A 21,217-nucleotide genomic window follows, 5' to 3' on the forward strand; every position below is an offset into this window, starting at 1 on the left:
CTCTGATCTTGGACAGTATTTCTGCTCTTTGTTTGGAAACTGAAATTTATAATGCTGGTGTTGTGGGGGGGCTTGTTCTAACAGGATGAAATGCACACCTGGCTTCAGGGCTTCAGCACAGCAATAATTGAATCCCAAAGCATTAAAAGCAAGGCTCAAAGCCTGCCTCTGCCTTCCATCACTACCATGGATATGAGCCTGATCAAGAAAGACAAAGAGAAGAGGTTCAGCTTCTTTCCCAAAAAGAAATAGCCAGACACATGGCTTGCTCCAGTCAGATGCCTATGTTCTAATATGCATAAAGAAAAAGTGCATGCATGAGTCTCCCTGGGCACTTCTGGCCCCAATCGACACTGTTCTTATCCCCCCAACACAGCCCTGCTTCTCATTTCTCACCACATCCACCATGCTCTCCAGAGTATCAATCCAATATTTCAAGACAAAGTCCTTTCTCTGAGGCACCTGCTGTTTTCCAGAGCAGAGACTTTGAGATATATGGATCCTCAGATCACTCATTGGGAAGACAGTTCAGCAAGGCACTCCCTGTGTGTGATATGCTGTAGACCCAGCAACTGAAAAAGAACTTCAGTAGAAAGATACCATAAGACTTACTGCAGAAGAAAGAAGGGAAGCAGGGATTGCTCAAAAGGGATTCAACAAGAACCATGGACATTCTTCATGGGGTTTTGAAGCCATTTCTCTTCCTACTTGTGAATGTCATAGATCCTTATCAAAAACTAAGATTCTCCCTGTCTTCTGCTAAAATAGACTCATCACTTAGAATTTCTCTGGGGTATCAACAAATGTTCCTCCTCTTTTAGAAGAATACAGATAGCATGCCCTCAGTTAGCTTCTGACTACTTATACTGGAAGGTTAGAAGTCAGTTTTCAGCAAGGCATATGCTCCTCTCTGTAGGGACGGACACACACACACACACACACACACACAGAACCCATGTCACAAAGCACAGAACTTCTTCTCCTACAAAGGTGTACCTCACCTTCCATTGAGAATGACAAAACCCCTGATTATATTGGATCTGTTTTATATCCAAAAGAGAGTATCATCCATGTTCAAACTTGTGCACTAAATTGGTAAGAATGGAGACTTATTTGAAATATACGTGTAGAAGAGAGAGCTGAACCATGCTCACCTGGTTCATAAACACCCTACAGCAACAGTTAGCCTCAAATAAGTTCGCCTGAAAACAATGGAACAATATATGAGACTAAGTGAAGCTCAGCTGCTTTCAGTAGGACTTAGCTGCAACTACCTGTTGCTAGACTGTGCCCCATGTTACTTAATGAAATTTATAAATCCTGTTATTTATGCAGGGATTTTCTTTGTGACTGGCCTGAATCTGGGCTCACTGCTGTCTTCTGAGCCTTCTGAAAACAACTGTTCTGTGCTGGCTCAGCTCTCCAGAAGCAAATGGATCCTCCATTGTTCCCTTTGAGAATCTGTTATGCCTGAGCATGGCTTTTGGTAATTCACTGCACTGCTTGCACTTTTTAAGAGTGTGGCTTTTTCAGTCACTATAAATGCACAGTGCTAATCCCATCTGCTCCATCCTGCAAAGACCTCTGCCTGTGATGTGTGTGTGAATGGCTATTTAAAATATATGCAGGCACTTCCTACCCTGAATTTATGCAAGCCCTTTTACCTAAGGTAGGAATTCATTCCAAAAAGCAAACCGTAGAACAGCAACTGGTACATATTACCAAGGAGCAAAGTTAATAGTTGATGACATTACGAGGAGCTTGCAGATTATCCTCTCACACTGGCTGCTTTGTGGTGATGGTAGTACTGGCTGGGATGTTTTAAGGATCTTCTATTAGACTCCCATTGTTCAGTAGCCTTCGCGCACCCCACCCCTAGGGCTGATAGTTATTTATAAAAATTAGTCATATTTTCTTTGTGGATGTCATGTACCATACTGAAAGTGCCTTATCCTAGGGGCTTCCTATAATTATCATCACTCCAAGAGTGAGCACACTTTGTAAACCCCACGCACAGACCAGTTTAGATTCTCCTTCTAAAGGAAACATGAAACCATCTCTTGGCAAAAGAGAAACTCTTGGGATACTGAGGGGCTCTTCTTTGCCTGGCACCCACCTGCAGCTGTGGAAAGAGGAAAGGCTATATACTTTACAGAGTGCAGTGACCATGAACCCAAGTACCAAGCGCAAAACCTTGACTGAGGTTTAGGACATTTTGAAGTGTTACTTTTCATTGAGTCTCAAAGTGCTACACTTCCCCAGATCTTGTGGATGATAATGCGTAGTCCATATAGACTGTTCTGCTATTGTGATGGGCACATTTCCCATAGTGCTACATTTGTCTATGAACAGCTAGTACAGCCAAATGGTTTTTATTGCTGCACGGTGTACTCTGGTAACACTAACGCCACTGAATGTTGGGGGGAGGTGAGTGCAATCACACATGCCCGACTGCGTACCTGCCTCTCCTGCCCTGTGCCCTTTTAAAGCATCACACCATGAAGGAAACTTTCCCCTCTTTATGTTGAGAGACTACGTGCACATCCGGATGACCATCAAGCCAGCTTTTGAGACCTTTGTATGCTAGTAGGGCTACACAGCAGACTGTAACACTCCTATACGCCACCAAGAGTGTTTTTTTCAGTGAGTATTTGTAGGAGGGAAGATAAAAACTAGACCAGGCAGTTTTACTTAGCATTACTGAAAATCCTCTAATGCTTTGGAACAGGCAGCTTAGGCAGACAAACAAGTGGTGCCATAGCAAAAAGTCAGCCCAACTGAATCTTCTAGTTATCACAGAGATGCAGTAAGACTGCATCCTGCAACATGTGACTTGAATCTGCAACAGAATTGTTGCTACAGAGACTTGTGGCTGGCACCTCTACAGAGTGACACACCTGTGCCACGGATTTCAAGCCTCTATTGAAATAAGTGCATGTAACTCCGTGACAGGTTGGGCCGTTGTATGCGAGAGCATTTGTGGGGGCTGGGTGGATGGGAATTATTCAGCGGTAACAGAGTACGAGAACAGAACATCCTTAGGTATTTTAAGACTGCAGTCTGTTTAATATAATTGAATTCACTGGAAGGGCTCCTTGGGAGCACTGCCAAAAAAGTAGATCTCCTGCCCCAAGTTCCTTGTCTCGTATGCTCAGTCTGGAATCCCTGGGCATCTGCTTGCAGTAAATGTTCTGCCTTCATACCACAGTGCTACCTGTTCTATCCCTCCAGTAGTTTCCGAGTCTGTACATTTCACACTTGTTTGCCAAGGAGTAATCATATTCTTAATGTTCTAAACTTCCTGTCATAATCCAAATCAATGTGCTGTGATTTTTTCTCCTACCTTTTCAGTCTACACTTAAGATAGGAAGGGAATGCTAAAACATACTCTGAAGTGAGTACAAAGAAAAGTAGTTAGTACAAATGAAGATGCTGTGAGGCTTTAAATTCCATGTGGAAAATGTCTTGTATGAAGTCACCTTCACAACCAAAGAGGAAGAGAGGCAACAGGCAAGGAGCGCTAGGGACTTAGAGGCTTTGGGGAGTGGAGTTTCATAGAAGAACAAAGCACATGAGAAGACAGACCGAGTCAAGACTTTCCTTAAAATACCACCAGGAAAAGAACCACTGAACATGCTACCCAGCAACACTTGGGCCTCACAAGGCCCTGGGTAGCAAACTCGGCCCCACTTTCTTTTCTTGGGAGATACTGTGACCTTCACTCTTGAGTTTCATGTATAGTATGTTGCTGATTTTTTTAAAAAAAACTAACCTAAAATGCTCTTGACTACTGCTGTTGTGTGACCACTGCCCTGCACTGGACTGTGTGCTGTTTGGAAGTTGCTTTATAGCTTGTGTACTTTTTCTACTTTCCTGTATCTTAAACCATTGTTTGTATATGGACTATGCTTCCAGACCTCTGTTAAAGATTTGGTCGCAGCTCAGCAGGTTTTGAATACAGTTGTCTGTGCGCCACTGTGTCTCTCTGCACTGTGCTCCTACCCATTAGAGAACAGGAGCAATATTAGCCTAATAGGAACCATTTTCTGTCTGGTGGCTTATAGCCTCATGGTGCCTGGCCCCGTCTAGCTCTTCCATTCTTGGAAGGATTGATCCAGCTCTGAGACTTGCAAAATAACTTCAACTCTGTTAAGCTGTTCTCCCATCAAGCTTTGCTTTCCAAGACCCCACCAATGCAGTGGTCAGGACCTGTTTAGAAAGGAACAGCACATCACAAGGCCCAGAACATGTTTGCTGCAGAGTAGCAAGGGCAGTTTTTTGGCAATCAGGAGAATAATCTCTCTTCTCCTACAGGATCATGTGACTGGAATTAATTCACTTATTTTAAGAGCCAGGCACCAAATTCCACCTGCTCCAATGTGCTTCCACTGTCCAGAAAGAGCTAAAGCTTCAGAATGTGCTTCAGAAGCAATTTAATAACATTTTTTCTAATAAATGAACAAATAAAATATTTCTTGGCTCTTGGATTCTGTATGTATTTTCTGTCAGTCTACTAAACTACCTGAAGGAAAGCTCTCTAATCAATGATTTCACCAGCTAGTACCTTGGATAAACCACTGTCATATGGAATAATAATACTTTCAAGGACTGCTTTTAGTATTCACATAGTGCTCCTTTCTCATTATTATAAAATACTCTATTTTGGATCCTAAGAATTCCATGTGTGCTTGTCTCAGCCATACAGCACACTTCCTCTAAAAATTCAATTTCCACAGGGGCCCATTAAAAACCCTTGATCTTGTGCGAATGAAGTTTTAGAGGAAGAGGAAATGCACTGCATGGCAGAGAATATCTAGTGTGCACTAAACTAATTCACAGGATCCAAGTCACTCACTGTGTGACCAGAGTTTTACTAAACTATTATCTAGACTAAATCTTTAGGTCTATATGCCCCACACTACTGGGTCTGCTGCAGTATAGTTCAAAGGCTTTTCCTAAATGCTTTTGGGGTATGTTCCTCTTGATTTTTATTTGTTCTGCCAAATTTTAAAATCTAACAAGCAAGGTGGACAATGCTTTGTGTCCAGGTAATAGGGAAACAACCACATTATGAGGAATTTAAAGAAGCCCAGCCTTGGAAGAAGAGATACTTACAGTGCAGTCCTGTGAAAGTTACTCCAGTCTAAGCCTATTTATTTTAATGGGTTTAAACTAGAGTAACTCTACAGATGATTGCAATGTCAGTATACTATGCTATATAGGGAACCCCAGCTTAACAGGCTACTACTTGACTTAATGGTGCAGACTCTGAGGGTCATTTTTACTAAGTCCCAAAGGACCACATAATTGCATTCACAATAGAAAAACATTTTGATACTATTTTAATGCGTTATTTTCAAGCCCTTTTTGTTTACTCATTTTCTTTGTCCTCCACCTCAACAGCATCCACTCTCAATCTCTCACACCACCACAGGCAGAAAGTCTCTTTCACGGGGCTCTCTGCATCATCTATCAAGTACCCCCATCCTTTTGTATCCCAGCCCACTGATGTGCACTCTGAGTTTCTTGTTTCTTCTTTTCCTTCCTTTAGTCTTTTTGCTGTGTCTGCCCTCTTTTCAAATGTCAATTATTCCTTGCAAAGTGTACTGCAAAATACATTCAAGGGTTTCAGTTACCCAGGAATTCAAATCAACAGAAGATTCTCAAATGGATTTTACATAGCAAGTGGGCCATTGAGCTGGGCTGGAAATACTGGCATCAACTCTACCATGCAATATATAATGATGTAGGAATTCTGCCCACTCCAAGCTGTGTTAGTGTTTTTTTGTCTATTTCCACTACCCCACACCAACAGTGTCTGAGAATGAAGTAGTAATAATATTGTTTGGTCTCTGAAGGTTCATACATAGTGCAGTCATTTCTCTAGGCTATGATTCTGAAATACATGTTGGGTGTTTTTTGCCATCGAAAGGCAAAGTGACGAGTGTGCTTAAAACATCTTGATGCACAGCACCATCAACCTTATCACACACTGACTTATTTTTTAAAAACTTCTGAGCAAGTTTTTAAACTGTTGAAGCAGATCCTCCCATCCTTGGTAATATAAGTCATACTGATCTATAAGGGAGATTTTTTCCCTCTCATATAGTATGTCATTTAAATACTGATTTTGTTCCTTAATCTAGTGAAATGTGTTTTCCTACCTGAATGAAAATCAATAGAAGAAACTGAACAAACGAAGGACGACCTGAAAATTGACTATGGTCCTCCAAATAATCCCAAGACATTTCTCACTTGTTTGACCCATAGAAGGAATGCATATGGTATCAAAGTACTACAGATCAAGGCAGGAAACAGGGTTGGGTGAGATTCTCCAGGAGTCAAGTTACAGGAACTGAAATATCCCAGCATAACTGCTAATTTGATCCACCCCCATGCCAGCTTCTACCACCTTGGAGAAGTCTATGAACTCAATGAACTTTATCAATCTTAGCTTTGGGTACATGTGATGCAGGGTTTAAAAAAAAAAAGGAAAAAAAGACAGTGATAGCTTTCAGTCGTTCCCCCTCTCACACACCCAGTTTCAGCGAAGAAGCCAAAGCCACATTCTCTGGTCAAAAGTGGTTATTTCACAGTGCGTACAACAGACTGAAATGTGTACACAACCATTATTAGATTATGTATTCGCAGAATGGGAGGCTTGAAACCAATCAAAACTCCCAACCTCAGTAAAATTACATTCTTTAAAAAAAAAACATACAAACACAACCTTGGACCAATAACTTATTCTCCTATAAAACGTAGCACTCCTTCATGATGAAACTTCCCACCCGCACCCTGGTGCTGAAGGGAGGAACACACCTTTCCTTGGCAGAGCTTACGAACAGCTGACTTATGGCATGCCTACTCTAAGGGGGAGCTCCTTGAGGCTTGCAGCTGTTCTGTGCAATGATATTGCCTGCAGCAAGATGAAAACAGGCTTAGGGTGCTACAGTGTTTATGGAGATGTACAACCATGCTCAAAATGCATAGATATGAAGAAGGGTGCCGTTGCTTCCTAGAAAGTTAAAGCAGCTGTTCATGTGAAAGAGGGATACCAGCAGGAAGGGACTGCTGTCCATCCTCCCAAGAAGCTGGAAAGAATGGTTGGGATTTCCTCAAAAGGTTGACTCCACAGCTTCTCAGTTTACAGTAAGTTTTAGTAGTGTGGAAGCAAGAGACACTTATGCTCAACTGTTGGGATGGAAGGTCTGGAACTTTTCCCGGAGGTTCTTTACCAGGCTTTGCTGGTTGCTGTCTGTTTTCTCCCACCATAGTTGCTGAGACGCCTTTGGGGAAGCCACATCCTGAATGTCCTCCTCACGCTTGCGGTACTCTTCCGAGTCCTGGTAGGCCTTGCACCGCTCCACCACGGCCTTGAGAGAGATCTTCTCACGGGACGTAGGGGAACGGATCTGCACATAGCTCTCATCTGGCTCACCAGCAGCATCCAGCCGTTTCTCCATGACTATCACCCGATGGCTGTTCTCCAGAGAAGCTTCGGCCGTGACACATAATCGCTCATTAGTATCACAGGCATGATTCTTGGGAAGAAAACTGGGTGATGTCTCCCTTACTGCCATCCCCCTGCTGGTCTGGGTCCCCTCCTGCTGGGATTTCCCAATTTTCCCATTTCTCTTTGAGTCCCGGTGTTCCTGCATCCTATCAGCATCCATCATTTTCTCAGGTGCTGAGCGGCTCCTGTTGACCGGTAGAGATCTGCACTTTTCAGCCCTTGGCTGACAGGAATACTTGGACCTCAGCTCCTGCACATCAGGCCAGTGGAACTTCTCAGCTATGATGGGGCTGATGGGGCTGCATGACAGCGTACTAGTGGGAGAAGTGAGCCGGGGGCTGGTGGAGGAGGGGCTGAAAGAGAAGCGCTTGGGCAACTTCTCATGCGAAGAAGAGGAAAGAAGCATCAGTGGGCTTGATTCCTGCAGCACAACTTGTTCATAATTAAGGAGGGACAGGGCTGGCTTCCGCTTGCCTAGGAGAAAAACCAACAAGGAATGGGTGAGACAGTGCTGGGGCAATAAGGGTGAAAGCTTGGAGGCTTCTAACAGCAACATCCCCTTTAACCTGTTCAAGGGCCACAGGACACAGAGCTTCCGTGGTAGAGATCTCACGGAAAATCTCTCACCCCAGAACTCACCAAAAAGATACTGACACTGTTGGCTGACCACAGCTGAGGTAGGCAAAATGTTAGCCTACTCAGAGGGGGAAAGTGAAGGAAGACTCCTCTGCTCACCCTCAATGCTTTCCCAGCCTCCCTAAGATTAAAGGAAGCTCTAGATGGGTCTACGAAGCAGTCTTGTTATGGAGTGGCAAGACAGATCTCATTCAATGGTCATTTGGGTTGGAGCTGGGACTTGAGTGAGATCTCCCAGCAGGGGGAGAAAACGCTCCTCTCCTTTGATCTGTGTCTGTTTCCCTCCTATCTACAAACCCAAGGAGACAGGGAGAGACAGCAAGAATGATAGAAGGAAGGAAACAAAGAAAAATAAAGGAATTAAAGGAATTAAGCTAAGTTAGAAACCAAATGTTCCTCTTAGACAGAATAAATCAGGAGTCTACTGGCACCATAAAGACTTACAAAATTTATTCCAGCACAAGCTTTTGAGAATCAGAAGAGCAGACCGAGGATATTCCCCTGCCTTAGGTAAGATGTCAGCTTCCCTTGATCCAAAGAAAGGGGACTTGCTACTTCGGCAATGTCCTTCTGCCCTTATCCAGAGACACAGACACACTCACGCACACTTTATATGCAGGCTACAGAATTATGCTATACTTATGGCAAAATAATGATCATTTTTGTGGTGTCATGCACACAGAGTTCATGACTGCTTTCAGGGAAAGAAACAGGAGAATAAATTAAGTTCTCCCAAGAAGCTGAAAGGTCCTGCAAGACAGGCTGCCGACCTGGGCTTTGGGGGTTTACACAATACATGTTTTTAACTTTCAGCGCACATTCTAATGCAGTGAGTCCCCCACCAGGGCAGTGGATTGCCATAACCTTTCATTCTCTTACTTTCTTGCTCAAGTAAGAAAACACTGTTCTAGCCCAGGAGGCTGTACTGGCTCAGAGTTTGTTTCCTGCTAATGAACCCATTTCCTCATCTTAAAGAAGGTAGCTACAGATTCTATTCTGCGGTCAGTTATGGAGAGATGGAGCTAAGGATTGTTAAAGGAACAGCCTTAGACTGTAAACTCTTTGAGGAACAGGCCATCCATAAGCAACTTGCAGCATCCTTTTTTCAATACGAGTCTTAAAACATTATATAAAAGACTATATCTGACACTTCACACAGTATTCAGTTTTATAAAGGTTATGAGCCCACAAGGATAGAGTAAGTTATTTATCTAAACTATGAGAGAAAGAAACCCAGAGATTCTCTTTACCTATTCTTATCATAACTTTGTGTGTCCGCTATGAGCACTAGATACAACCATAACTCATACAGTAGGAATGAAGACAATACATACCCTTGTCCCCCTTCTTATCTGCCTCCTGCTGGCTAGTCAAAAAATTGCTCTTCATTTCCTTCTCCAGTTCAGTCAGCCGCCTGTGCGCTGCAGGCTTGTGGCCCTTGATTCGGAGGCTGTACTGGCGGGCCAGCTGGTATACCTTGTTCTTCATCTTCTCTGTCAGTTCCGCCTCTGACAGCTGGGCAAGCTGCATGATACGGGGGTGCAACTGAGGGGGACACTGGTCTGGCTCGCAGCTCCCTAGTTCTTGCATTAGCTTCCAGGGCACTCTGGAAGGGACGGCCTGTTCCACAGGAGACTTGTTGTCTGGGGAGGGCACAGCAGACTCTTCTGTTATAGACCCAAGATTCTGATCCTCATCCTCTAGGATGAGGAGCGGCTCATGGAGGTCAAAGCCATTCTCCTGGCTCCTGAGCCTGTTCCTCAAAGAAAGTTCAGCACACTGCCCATTTGCTTTGCCTGCCCTGCTGCCCTCTGGTGCCTTCCCATTCCACAGCTGTCTGTTTGGTTTCTCCATCTCCTCCCAGACCTTAATCATCTCAGCAGGTGGCCTGAATTCTGCTTCACTGATAGGCTGAGGATTTTCATCATGGCCTGGCTCAGAGAAGGCAGCCTGGGACCCAAGAGCAGGTCTATTTGAGAGTACCCAGGCTGCTGTTCGACAGACCCCACTGGTTCCCAATCTCTTCCTCACTTCCTGCTCAGGTTCTGGCTGGGGGAGGCTGTTGATCCTGAAGACAGAGTTCCTCACTAGTCCTTTGGGAATGTAGGACAGGCTCTCCCTCCGTCTGACGCTGAAGCCAGCATCTTGATGCTCAGCATAATCATAGTAGTTCTTGATCTTGTCTAACAGCAGCCGGTCTTGCTGAGACAGCATGGACTCCTTCCGTCTACAGGAAGCACGATCGGTTTCCATTGGACCTGGTGAGAGAGGCTCACGGCAGGCACTGCTAGGCTCAGTTGGGGGCTCTTGCGGCAGGCTGCAGTTCTGGGGTTCAATGGCGCTATTGTTGCGGCAAGTAGCCTTCTCACTACCATCCAGGCTTAGGACACTGCCACTCTGACTGGCCTGCTTTGGGGTCAGGTAGCCCTTCCCCTCCTCTAGAGCCAGGCTGCTTCGACGAGAGAGGCTACTAGTAAAGCGCTCAGCAATAATACTAGCCTGATCCAGCACAGAGAGAGGAAGGATGCTTCTGGGTGGGGGTGCACTGCCGTCCTCCTCCTCCTCCTCCTCCTCTTCGCTGGTAAGTGGCTTCAGCTCTTCAGCATTTTCATTGGGCTCCAGACAATCTGAATGCTGATGGAGTACTCCATGTTGGTCTGCCAAGGCTGGCTCTGGAGGACTTGCTGACTCAGGGTCCAAAAGATGCTCTTCTGGGCACTCTTCCTTACAGGAAGAAGCCTCTGCTATCCTGTTAAGGTCCATGGCTGATTGAGGCTGGGAAACACATGAAATAAAGCAAGTGAGAAAAACAAGAATGCTTCCTATATCTATTATACAACCCAAATTACAGATGAGTGTTTAGAAAAAAGTAAACTGTTCCTACTCAACTGCAGTCCATTGCTACATCTCAATGGAACTGTGATTTAAAGTCCAGTCTTTTCATTCACTTGCCCTGATGTTGGTTCAGTAGGAGATAAATGTTTCACCTAGTTTGTAGGTCATGTCCTTTGGGAGCAACGTGGATTGTGGTCTGGAGGTAAGTAGGATACTGTAGCCAATATGGGAATTTTAGATCATGAAAACAGAGTGGCCAGGAACAGAATTTTTGAAGTCACTAGTTCAAGGAAAGGGCAAAGAAATTCCGTCTAGAACTGGCAAGAACAGCAATTCAGTTTTGCCTAACAGCCCATGGGGCCACATGTATGCCAAGGAGACCCTCACCTTCAGGACAGAAGAGGCGGCCTCCATGATCCAGGTTCTCTCATTGTTTTCTGGAGACTGGCATCGTTTGTGCCCTTCCTGTGCCTTGCGGCCCTTGCCCTGAACCCAAAAAGAAAAAATGCTGTTTAGAGGATTGAGCACATGTTATTGGGAAAAGAACTGTTGTCTTATTGGATGCCAGGACAAGAGCAACTGCACATACTTAGCTATTATTATCTATTGTTTCTGAAACACTTTATAATCCTGTTTTCATTTACTGTGAATCAGGTAATTAGTATTAGTATCAAGAGATTTTATAGAAGGCAGAGATTATGGCTGGCCTCAACTACCTAATTGCTTTCCTGGGTGAAGAATTTCTGTGCAGGTTTGTCTATTATTCTAGCCCTGGGCAAAACAACCAAAGCCAGCTCTTACCCAGTCACGGTAACTAGCTCAAATGCCTTTCATGATTTAGATGAAAGGCCCACCACTAGCTATTAGCCATGATGACTAAACAATACCTCCATATCAGGAAGCAGTACTCCTCTGAATATCAGCGCTGGAGAAATCCCCAGGGGGAAGGCTTGGCTTCCACATTCTTCTAGGGGCATCTGATGGCCTCCCTGTGAAACAGAATGCTGAACTACATTGACCACTGGTGCGATCCATAGACCAAAAACTTGTTTTACATCACTCCACACAGTTGGTACATTACAAATAACAGGGGAAGACAAGCATTGGCAGGTTTGGTTTGCTTGCCACCCTTGCAACCAGCAGATCACTTTGCGGCTTTCTAGACTTGATCTTCTAGATACCCTGCAACAACGCTGACGAAGGCAACTGAATGGTTAACAACTTTGGTAAGTTACCTAGAAGGTGAATTGGGCACCCTCGCAGGGTGAAGACAGATGCAGCCTCAGCAGTGAGTCAGCCACAGAAGCACAGTCACTGCTACCTAGACACATGTACAGCCTCTTTGCCCTGATCAGATACAAGGTGGCAAAAAACTAAGTTTGCGCAATAATGATTGGCCAGCTCTTGTATCAAAGTCTTCCTCTCCAAATAAATTTAAAAGGTTAAAAACTATTTTAAAAAACCCTTTAAAATGATTTAAGTGCCAGACAGATGAATGGTCCATCAGGATTCAGTCAGTGGTTGGTTGGTTTGTCTCTGCAATAACAAAAGCTAGGGGCAGGGGGAGCAGAGCTCGCCCCATGGCCAAACCCCCACATCTGCTCTTATCCACAGGTCTGCCTGCTTTCATCCTTAATGCTGGATCCAATGAGGGTCCAATATTGTAGAACTTGGAAAAGAATATTAGCTTTATCTTGCTTTCAGACCTGCTAATGTGAACCTTTCCTAGGAAAAGAACTGCAGAAAGAGGGTTTGCCATAGAGACAAAATTGATCAGGACCAGCTAGCCTCTTTGGTTAACAAACCACAAGTTTTATTAGTCGGTGTGGGAGTGTTAAAAGCACAGAGTAAGTCACTGGCACAGCTGAAAGGTTAAACAGCTAGCTGTGAAGTTGTCCATGAGTATTCCCTTTCCTCTGCCCAGCCTTAAGATGCATAGCCTGGCCCAAGTCTGGTTAACAGGGAGACTGTAGAAAAGATGGCCAAAGGAAACAGAGGGCAGGTGAGAGCCATGCACCAAGCCAGCATGCAGAAAGGGGTTGAGGGGAGAGGCTGAACAGGCACCTCACCATGCTGCCCCAGGAGAAAAGGAAAGCGTTGGCCCGATAGTGCCAGCAATGGAGGACTGCCATCAAGGAGCTTGCAAAATCTGCCACCTGCTCCGTTCCTACCAGGCTCTCCTCCTCTTCCTCCTCCTCTTCTTCCTCCTCCTCCACTTCGACCTCTTCCTCTGGCCCCATCTCCTTCTCACTGCCATCACTTTCAGCCAACTCTTCCAGACATTCCTGGGGAAAGTTCTGCTGCTGCTCCTCCTGTGGGGGCAAGCTGCTGGAGGGCCGTGGGGGCTCCCCAAACTCCAGAAGAGCGCCATCACTATCTGCATGCTAGTTGAAGTAGGGCAAGCAAGAGCTCCCTTTAGAAAGGTCCTTGTGCTGACATACCAGTGGAGACATACCTTGATTTTCTCACATCCCTAGCTGCCTTATGTGTATTTGCTTCTTATCCACAAGAAATAATAATGCACTTCTCACTCTTTGGAATTCCACAATTGTGGGCAGCAAGTATTCATTGCGGAAAACATTGTAAAGGCACCCAAAGCCCACCACAAGTCAATCAACATCCTGAACAATTTTAAAAGCTCATTATCCTCCTCCCCTTCCATGTTTTTCCCTTCCAGTTTCTGGATCTTACCTTTAGTCCTATTGCCATATTTGCAGTACATGGAAAGAGAAAGGGGGTGGGGGAGAAAGGCAGTTATAAGTAATGGGTGAGGTTTTATTTAGTTACTTATTTATGTTATCCATAGCCCGCCTTTCTCACTGAAACTCAAGGCAGATTCCACAGTGTGAGCCAGTACAGTTAATATTGAAGACATTTCAATAAACGTGTAATGGGTATATACAGGCAAATTTGCAAAGATTTAAAAAACAGCAGAAATCCAATACAGACCTGAAAAAATGACTGAAATATTAAACAGTTTTAGTTCCTTGCTCAGATTATTTACTTACTAGTCCCAGTTCCCAATGTCTGTTTCAGATGTACTCTGTATGACTAGTAGTGACTACGGTCAAGCTGAACCATTTGCTCTACAGGCAAATTATTATATTCAGTTCCAATGGGCGCAGGGTACCTCCCACCACCACAAAATTCAACGGATCAGTCATAAGTCAACAGCAGCTGCTGACTGAATGTGTAAAGGAACAGCTGGGATTATTAAAGATGGAGAAATATCTTGCCGGACCTTTCAGCATCAAAGCAGCCTTGGCCTAATGATACAGGCACACCCTGTGCTCTCAGTGGCTGACAGGAATTAATATGGGACAGGAGGAGCAAGCCAGGATGGGCTGGGGATCTCTTTAGACCCCCAAGCAGCCACTTTGCCTAGGGATATAAGAGCCCCTTTCACGTATGCTAGGGGGAGGGCAGGGGAAAATTCACTCACCTTTGTTGCTCAGTTGCTTGAGGATTTGTTTTGCTGGCTCTGTGATAAAAAACAAAGTTTGTAATCAGTCCCTGAAATCCAGCTACTGATTCAGAGCCCCAAAGCACCCAGACTGTCTCAGAAGCAATCCAGCACCAGCTTCAGCCCACAATCTCAGTCAATCCAGCAGCAAACAACTTGAAGCATCCAAGTGCACCAGAGCAGAAGAGTACCAGCTTCCAGCGGTCAGGGGAGAAAAAGTCTCTCAAACACCCCACATCCCCATTATGCATCAGCCTCACGGGCTTGCAAGCCACCAACATTAAATGGACAGAAAGACCCCCCCAAAAAACACAGGTGTTGTTTTTTTAAAAAAAAAACCTTGCCGTCTTTCCACCGGACTTCTACAGATAAGGAAGGCTGTGTGTACTTTCTCCTTCCCCTAACAAATACTATTCAAATTCTTCATAAAGCAGACATCCACATTCCACAAACAGAACAAATTATGCCAATTTAGTAAAGTCAGTTGCATATTTTCTTATTGTACATTGCTTATTTTGCTTTGAAGATCCATATTTTGAAAGGAATTTGGAATTTTTCTGGCAAGAATGATGGATGAGGAGGAAAAGGTATAAAAACTGGGGACTACTGTGATAGCAAATAGCTGTCATAGAGGAGGCCAGGAACTTTGAACCACTCAGAGAGCTGTTTTTGCTCCCAAAGATTTGAGAGTTTGTTCTACTTTGCCTGTGTCTTCTCAAAAGCTACACAGACTAGAAACTCCGATTTTTAAAAAGAAAGCAGGGATTCTCATGATGCCAAGTTTAGTGGGAACACTTGGAGTATACACAGCCTTGCCTCTAAGGCTTTAAGAGCCAATAGCACCTATCATGGTAGGTGGGGACTGAGAAGCATGTTCAACCATCACCGTGCCCTGGAAAGAAAGCAAATGCCCACATTCTACTACAGAGTTGTGGCCCAGTGATCTCTGGTCAGAATACCACCAATTCTTTGTTCCCAGACCCTTGCCACCATACTGTAGAGACACTTTGTGCTCAATGCTGAATTAGGGGAGCCCGCACCAGATTTTCTGCGGCCGTCACGCTGTAAAGCAGAGCTGTGGAGTCCATCTAGGAGCTTCTCAGCACTGTTTTTGCAGTGGAAAGGTTCTAAGGATGGGACACAAGATACCAGTTAGAGCCAATGATGTTTTCCTGGGCACACTTCACAATGCCAGCCTTGCTGAAGAAGTGTTCTAGAGCAGGTTTAAGTAACACTCCGATATCCTCTCTTGAGGAATGTGTTGGCTAAATAATCATGGGTTCCCTTATAATACTTTGCCTTTCTCATCAAGATTTTTTTTTGTTTCAGTAAATTTGTTGTTGTGAAAATCTTGTTGCAAGAGAACTAGATGCCATTTCCAAGGTTGCTGCGTAGTATCTCCTCAATAGAGATTTTGAGCACCTATGGATAATCCAGAGTATTCAAGAAAGGAAGGGAGCTACAGCTGCCCCCCAGGAGGCAGTGAATTCAGATGATGCAATTGTGAAAACTGACGTGTTAAGCATTTGTGTTGAATTGTTGTCAAAATGCATGGAGTAGAACAAAATTGAGAATCTTTTTCTAATACTTTGCACAACAGCACTTGCACTTTCATATAAATTTAAAAATTAAAAAATATGTTTGCAATTGGTCTCTTTGGGCCTGTGGTCCTTGTTTAGTATATAGGTGTTGAGACCATCCCTCTATTTTGTTGGACCTAGTGAATTATCCTTGCCTGACGCATAAATATAAGTCTCCCCATGGCACAGAGCGGTAAGCTGCAGTACTGAAGCCCAAGCTCTGCTCATGTCCTGAGTTCGATCCTGGCGGAAGCCGGGTTCAAGTAGTTGGCTCAAGGTTGACTCAGCCTTCCCTCCTTCCGAGGTCGGTAAAATGAGTACCCAGTTTCCTGGGGGTAAAGTGTAGAAATGACTGGGGAAGGCAATGGCAAACCACCCCGTAACAAGTCTGCCAAGAAAATGTCGTGATGCGACGTCCCTCCCATGGGTCAGTAATGACTCGGGGCTTGCACAGGGGGACTGCCTCTACCTACCTATGAGAATCATGAATTAGACAGAACAGTTCTCCCTGGCACAGGAACTAAGGACTAAAACATAATGAACACGCCCTTAGCATACTTCTACCTGTTACAAATTTAGATTCCTACCACACATCTGATACACAAAAACAATACAATTATTCTTATGGATAAATGGTTGCTTGTCGCTCCCATCTTTCCAAAAGCCAACATAGCTTCTAGCCAATCACTCAGCATGTGCAATTGTCCCATGTTCAGCTGTTATACATTGACACCTAATAGCTTGGAACTCCCCCATATCTACTTTGTTTAATTTCCCCAAGTTTTTGAAAACAGAATAAACATGGTCTAAATTGCTGGCTCTCAATTTTATTGTAAGTAATTTAGACACCAGGTTTCTAAAGTTTATTACCTACCTACCAAATGTTGACAACAAGAGCACTCTTTGTTAGGACAAGAAGTTGAGGAAGGTCAATAGAAATGCAGAATTTCATCTATGAGGACTTGTTTACACAAATTACAGTGTACATGATTCAGTGAAATGGAACTAGCCTGCCCTATCTTGCACAAGCTTGTCTGGCACTAACAAAACAAGATTGTTTGGGTACAACAAGCTCAAGAGCAATCAGCTGGGGTCAGTAGGAGAGGCTGCTGATTCAGGCTAAAGATTCTAGACTCAGTTCCAAGGTTCCTCACATAAGGAGCCTCAGGCAGAAGGTATAGGAAAGACTTTGGTCCAAAAATCTGGAGAGATGCCTCAAAGCAAGGCAAGCCCACAATTTTTAAAGAGCTCTATTAATGGTTAAAACCCTGCAGCTAGCTAGGTCAGTTCTACACACACAGTAATGTTCTTTTAGCCACCACATCATTCAACGAAATAATCAGCGTCCTTTAATCTTTAATCATTTTTCCTTATCTAGTCCCTGTCTTCCATAGATGACCTACATAGGTGCTACCATGTTTGTTCTAGAGAACAAAACAACTGCAGAATAGCTAGGGGAATACTATCCTGAGCTGGATAGCCCAGGCAAGCCTGATCTCATCAGATTTCAGAAGCTAAGCAGGGTCCACCTTGGTTAGTACTTGGGTGGGAGAGCTCCAACAAAGACCAGGGTTGCAGAGCCAGGCAATGGCAAACCACTTCTGTTAGTCTCTTACCTTGAAATCCCCAGCAGGGGCACCATAAGTCAGCTATGACTAGATGGCACTGTCCACCACCACTAGGGGATAATTGTTAACAAGCCAACTTTTGCCCATACTAAAATATGCCAGCTTCTGCATTACTCTCCAAGCCTTTCATATTCCTTTGGAGACCTCACAGAAATGACGTAGCCTGAATTCCAGTTTTTATGTAGTTGGATACTGATTTTTTTATCTAAGGATGTAATTCTAAATCCCAATACAAATTGGACAAGGAGCACTAATAGCAGAATGCCTGTGACCCATGACTTCCAATTATCCTTCCCTGTGTACGAATGTCTTTTGGAGCTTGCAGGACTGTACACTGTGTCTTGCACAAGCCAAACTGTAAAGCTGCCAAAATGCAAGGCTTTGCTGGCTATGCTTTGCCTCTTTTCTGTTGCAATACCTATATGTCATTTGAACACACTTTCAAGGCCTTTCCTGCCCTCTTCATTTTCTTAGGCCCTGAATTTCCCTCTTTTCCAAGTAACTGTAATGTCAGCAATCACATCTACTCCTAAATCATCTGACTCTGAAGCAGAGGTAGTAGAAGTTCACAGTGACCTTCAGGTCTGTCCAGCATAAACAAAACTAGGTTCCCTTATTGTGAAATGTGTGCATGTTGTGTGTCAGAGGTCGCTGGGCCTTGGCACAGTAGATGCCTGAGCACCTGTCAGCTGCACTGAGCAACAAGGCCAATTATGAATGCTTAACAACAACTTCATCCATAATGAAGGCAGGCCACAGAACAAGCTGCTGGAGAAAATACAGGAACATATCCCTCCAGTAGATATTGGGGTCCTAGTATCCCCTCCAAAAGTGCTGCTCAGCATATCGTTATTGCATGTGGTTACAAGAGCAGCTTCTGTTCCCAGCATTGCCTCGATAGGCATGAAAATCCCTACTCCCACACCATTCACCTGATTGCCGACGCCCCTGCCGGGCTTGCTGGGGAATGTCTTCTGTGGGTTGGTATGACCAGGCCTTCTTCAGGCGCTCTGGGCTGTATTTGTAGCGAGGGGGATCTAGGAGGAGGAGGAAAAAGAAGTGTATGAAAGTCTGCTCATTTGGCATGACCAGGTCACAACATTAATGAGTCAAGCTGATGCCACCTTATTCACTGTTACTCCTCTCTGAACATCCTGGCATGTAGCCAACCACCCAAGCATGGACGTTTTCCTGCATTTGTTTCTGTTCCTACAGCCCCTTCACATCTCTGGAAAGATAACTCCTGGAGTTGCAGGATGCATGTGGCGAACAGCCGTAACACTCAGCGGGCTGGAGCAAGGACAGAACAAGGGGATGAAATCAGCCCCTTCCCTCAGCGGAGCAGCACTTGTAGGAGAGGAAGGGGAAGTGATGTCATGCCTTTCTCCTTCCTCACTCCTGCCGCTATAAGCCACACAACTGTTCCTTCGCACAGGTCCCCTGACTCTGGGAGTGATCTTTCTGGGGGTTGATAGGACCTGCAGGAACAGAAAAGAATGAGGAAAACTCTACATTCTGTGAACAGAGTGGTAGGACACACACCTTTAGGGAATCAAAGGCTACAGCAAGCACGTTCAGGTTTAGTTCTTAAGCCGACACGGGTTATTGCTAAAACTGATATTGTACCATTCTTTTTAAGCTGCCTTAAGGACTTGCTTCAACAAGACAGCTACAAATATTTAAAACGAACAGGCTAACAAGTATATTTAAAAAGGAGACAAAAATTTGGATCATTCACATGGAACACTGGACCTCTCAGAATCTTATTCAGCCACTGATGCTTCCTCTGTTGTCTCAATTCCCAAAGACAATTAAGTGAACAGGACCCTCTGACGCACAGTGCATTCTTAGGCTTGAACTTGGACATTCAGATACATCTACTGGCATGGTGGGCTAATGACACAACAGACAGAAGGAAGGATACAAGATAACACTTTCAACACAGAGGTTAAACTCACAGTAGGAGTCCATTTCCAAGATGGCTTCTTTGGCCTAAAGGAAAGAAAGTGGTTATCAGTCTATGGAAACAAAAAGAAGAACTGATTCAAGATCTGAAGCAAAGGGGGAGTTCCATTTCGCTTTTCCTATCCAAGAAGAACAGAGAGATGGGAAAGACGAGAGAGGAGATATTCCCCTCGGTAGTGCCTTCGTTGAATGCTAAGCAGTCCAAATTTCTTTGTAATTGTTAAAGCAGTCTATCCCTTTTACAACTGGGTAAAAGAACCAAATAAAACCCCCACATCAATTTACCCACCGTATGGGAGTTTTAAAGCCTAGGACATGAGAATGTGGATGAACTTTGGAGAACAGCAAGGACAACTAGAAGAACAGATACAGTACTCCCCCACACCACTCCTGAGCCCCACATCTTGTTTGGACTTGGTTCAGACCAAGTCTTAGAAAATGACAGGAAGCTCCATGAAGTTCCCTGCAAGCAATTCTACACACACATTGAAGAGGAAAAAGGAGAAGGAGGTCTTTGCTCACTTTCTGAGGGATGATGGCATGGTGATTTTCCAGGATCAGACGTTTAATGTGGTGAGTCCAAACCCGCTTGTCCTCCCCTGATTTTGCCTGAGAACAAAGGGAATGAAGTATGGATGACAGGATAATTCTCCCACCCCTTGCAAGTCTCATTGCCCCATGCTATTCTCTCTCAAATTCTCACACTACAGCCCTTTCCCAAACCTGCTTGCTACCACCATACCTTCTCAATCACAACCCAGAGCATACTCTATGACCTCTATTTAGCACCCCCAGACTACTTCTAACTCTGCACTAGGCCCCTATTCCAATTCCTCCTCATATCTATAACTGTCTCTGTGCCTTGGTGAAGGACCACTTTACAATGCTTAATGGCTCATCAGCTCACCTGGATGTTGTACTGCTGCTTGCTATGCTTGTAATGGGTAACAGTGAAGCAGAGCGAATCTCGGGTGCTCTCGATCAGCATCAAGGAGGAGCACTGTAGATGCATTAATGCAGTAGGTCTGTTACAATCTCCAAACAAAACCAACAAAAATATGCATGCTCCTAAATCTTTGCATTGTTAGGGTTGTCATGGTGAACCAAAATGCAGTCTCATTGGACACCCCTGCACTGAAGAGGTTCCCAAAATGGTATTAAGAACAGCTTGCTCTGGTTGGTTGGTTGGGTGTGGTAGCCAAAGATTATTTATTTTATTTATTTATTTAATTACATTTTTAGACCGCCTTCCCCGTCAGACGGGCTCAGGGCGGTTTGACAACAAATTAAAAACAGTAAAAACATTATAAAAACATTAAAACATCGTATAAAAAACCATTAAAATTGGCGGGTGTAGAATATTAAATATTAAAATGCAGCATTGTCCTGCATGGGTGGTGGAGGGTCTTCAGTGGTATGGCCAGTGAGAGGACAGCCTAGCCCCCACCAAATGCCCGGTGGAACATCTCCGTCTTGCAGGCCCGGCGGAAAGATAACAAATCCTGCCGGGCCTTAGTTTCCTCAGACAGAGAGTTCCACCAGGTCGGAGCCAGAACTGAGAAGGCCCTGGCTCTGGTAGAGGCCAGGCGGACCT

At 44.5% G+C, this 21,217-nt stretch overlaps 2 protein-coding genes across 4 annotated transcripts in view; one reads left to right on the forward strand and one right to left on the reverse strand.

Annotated features, from left to right (window-relative positions):
* SPTB (spectrin beta, erythrocytic) overlaps positions 1-4,487 on the forward strand; it is a 147,368-nt gene extending 142,881 nt beyond the window's left edge. For all 3 annotated transcript variants that reach the window (XM_054972835.1, XM_054972836.1, XM_054972834.1), the window contains exon 36: positions 85-4,487. In XM_054972835.1, the coding sequence (XP_054828810.1) occupies positions 85-252 (168 nt within the window). In that variant the 3' untranslated portion in view covers positions 253-4,487. The remainder of the gene's footprint in view (positions 1-84) is intronic.
* Positions 4,488-5,358: 871 nt separating this feature from the next.
* The window catches only part of PLEKHG3 (pleckstrin homology and RhoGEF domain containing G3), a 76,757-nt gene continuing 60,898 nt past the window's right edge, over positions 5,359-21,217 (reverse strand). The window contains exons 9-19 of the mRNA XM_054971352.1: positions 20,531-20,623; positions 20,146-20,232; positions 19,617-19,650; positions 18,591-18,695; positions 15,491-15,577; positions 14,430-14,468; positions 13,679-13,686; positions 13,057-13,371; positions 11,375-11,473; positions 9,487-10,927; positions 5,359-7,990 (exon numbers count right to left, since the gene is read on the reverse strand). Of these exons, the coding sequence (XP_054827327.1) occupies positions 7,191-7,990; positions 9,487-10,927; positions 11,375-11,473; positions 13,057-13,371; positions 13,679-13,686; positions 14,430-14,468; positions 15,491-15,577; positions 18,591-18,695; positions 19,617-19,650; positions 20,146-20,232; positions 20,531-20,623 (3,108 nt within the window). The 3' untranslated portion in view covers positions 5,359-7,190. The remainder of the gene's footprint in view (positions 7,991-9,486; positions 10,928-11,374; positions 11,474-13,056; positions 13,372-13,678; positions 13,687-14,429; positions 14,469-15,490; positions 15,578-18,590; positions 18,696-19,616; positions 19,651-20,145; positions 20,233-20,530; positions 20,624-21,217) is intronic.

This window comes from Eublepharis macularius, chromosome 2 (genome assembly GCF_028583425.1).
Source record: "Eublepharis macularius isolate TG4126 chromosome 2, MPM_Emac_v1.0, whole genome shotgun sequence".
Taxonomy (NCBI): Eukaryota; Metazoa; Chordata; class Lepidosauria; order Squamata; family Eublepharidae; genus Eublepharis; species Eublepharis macularius.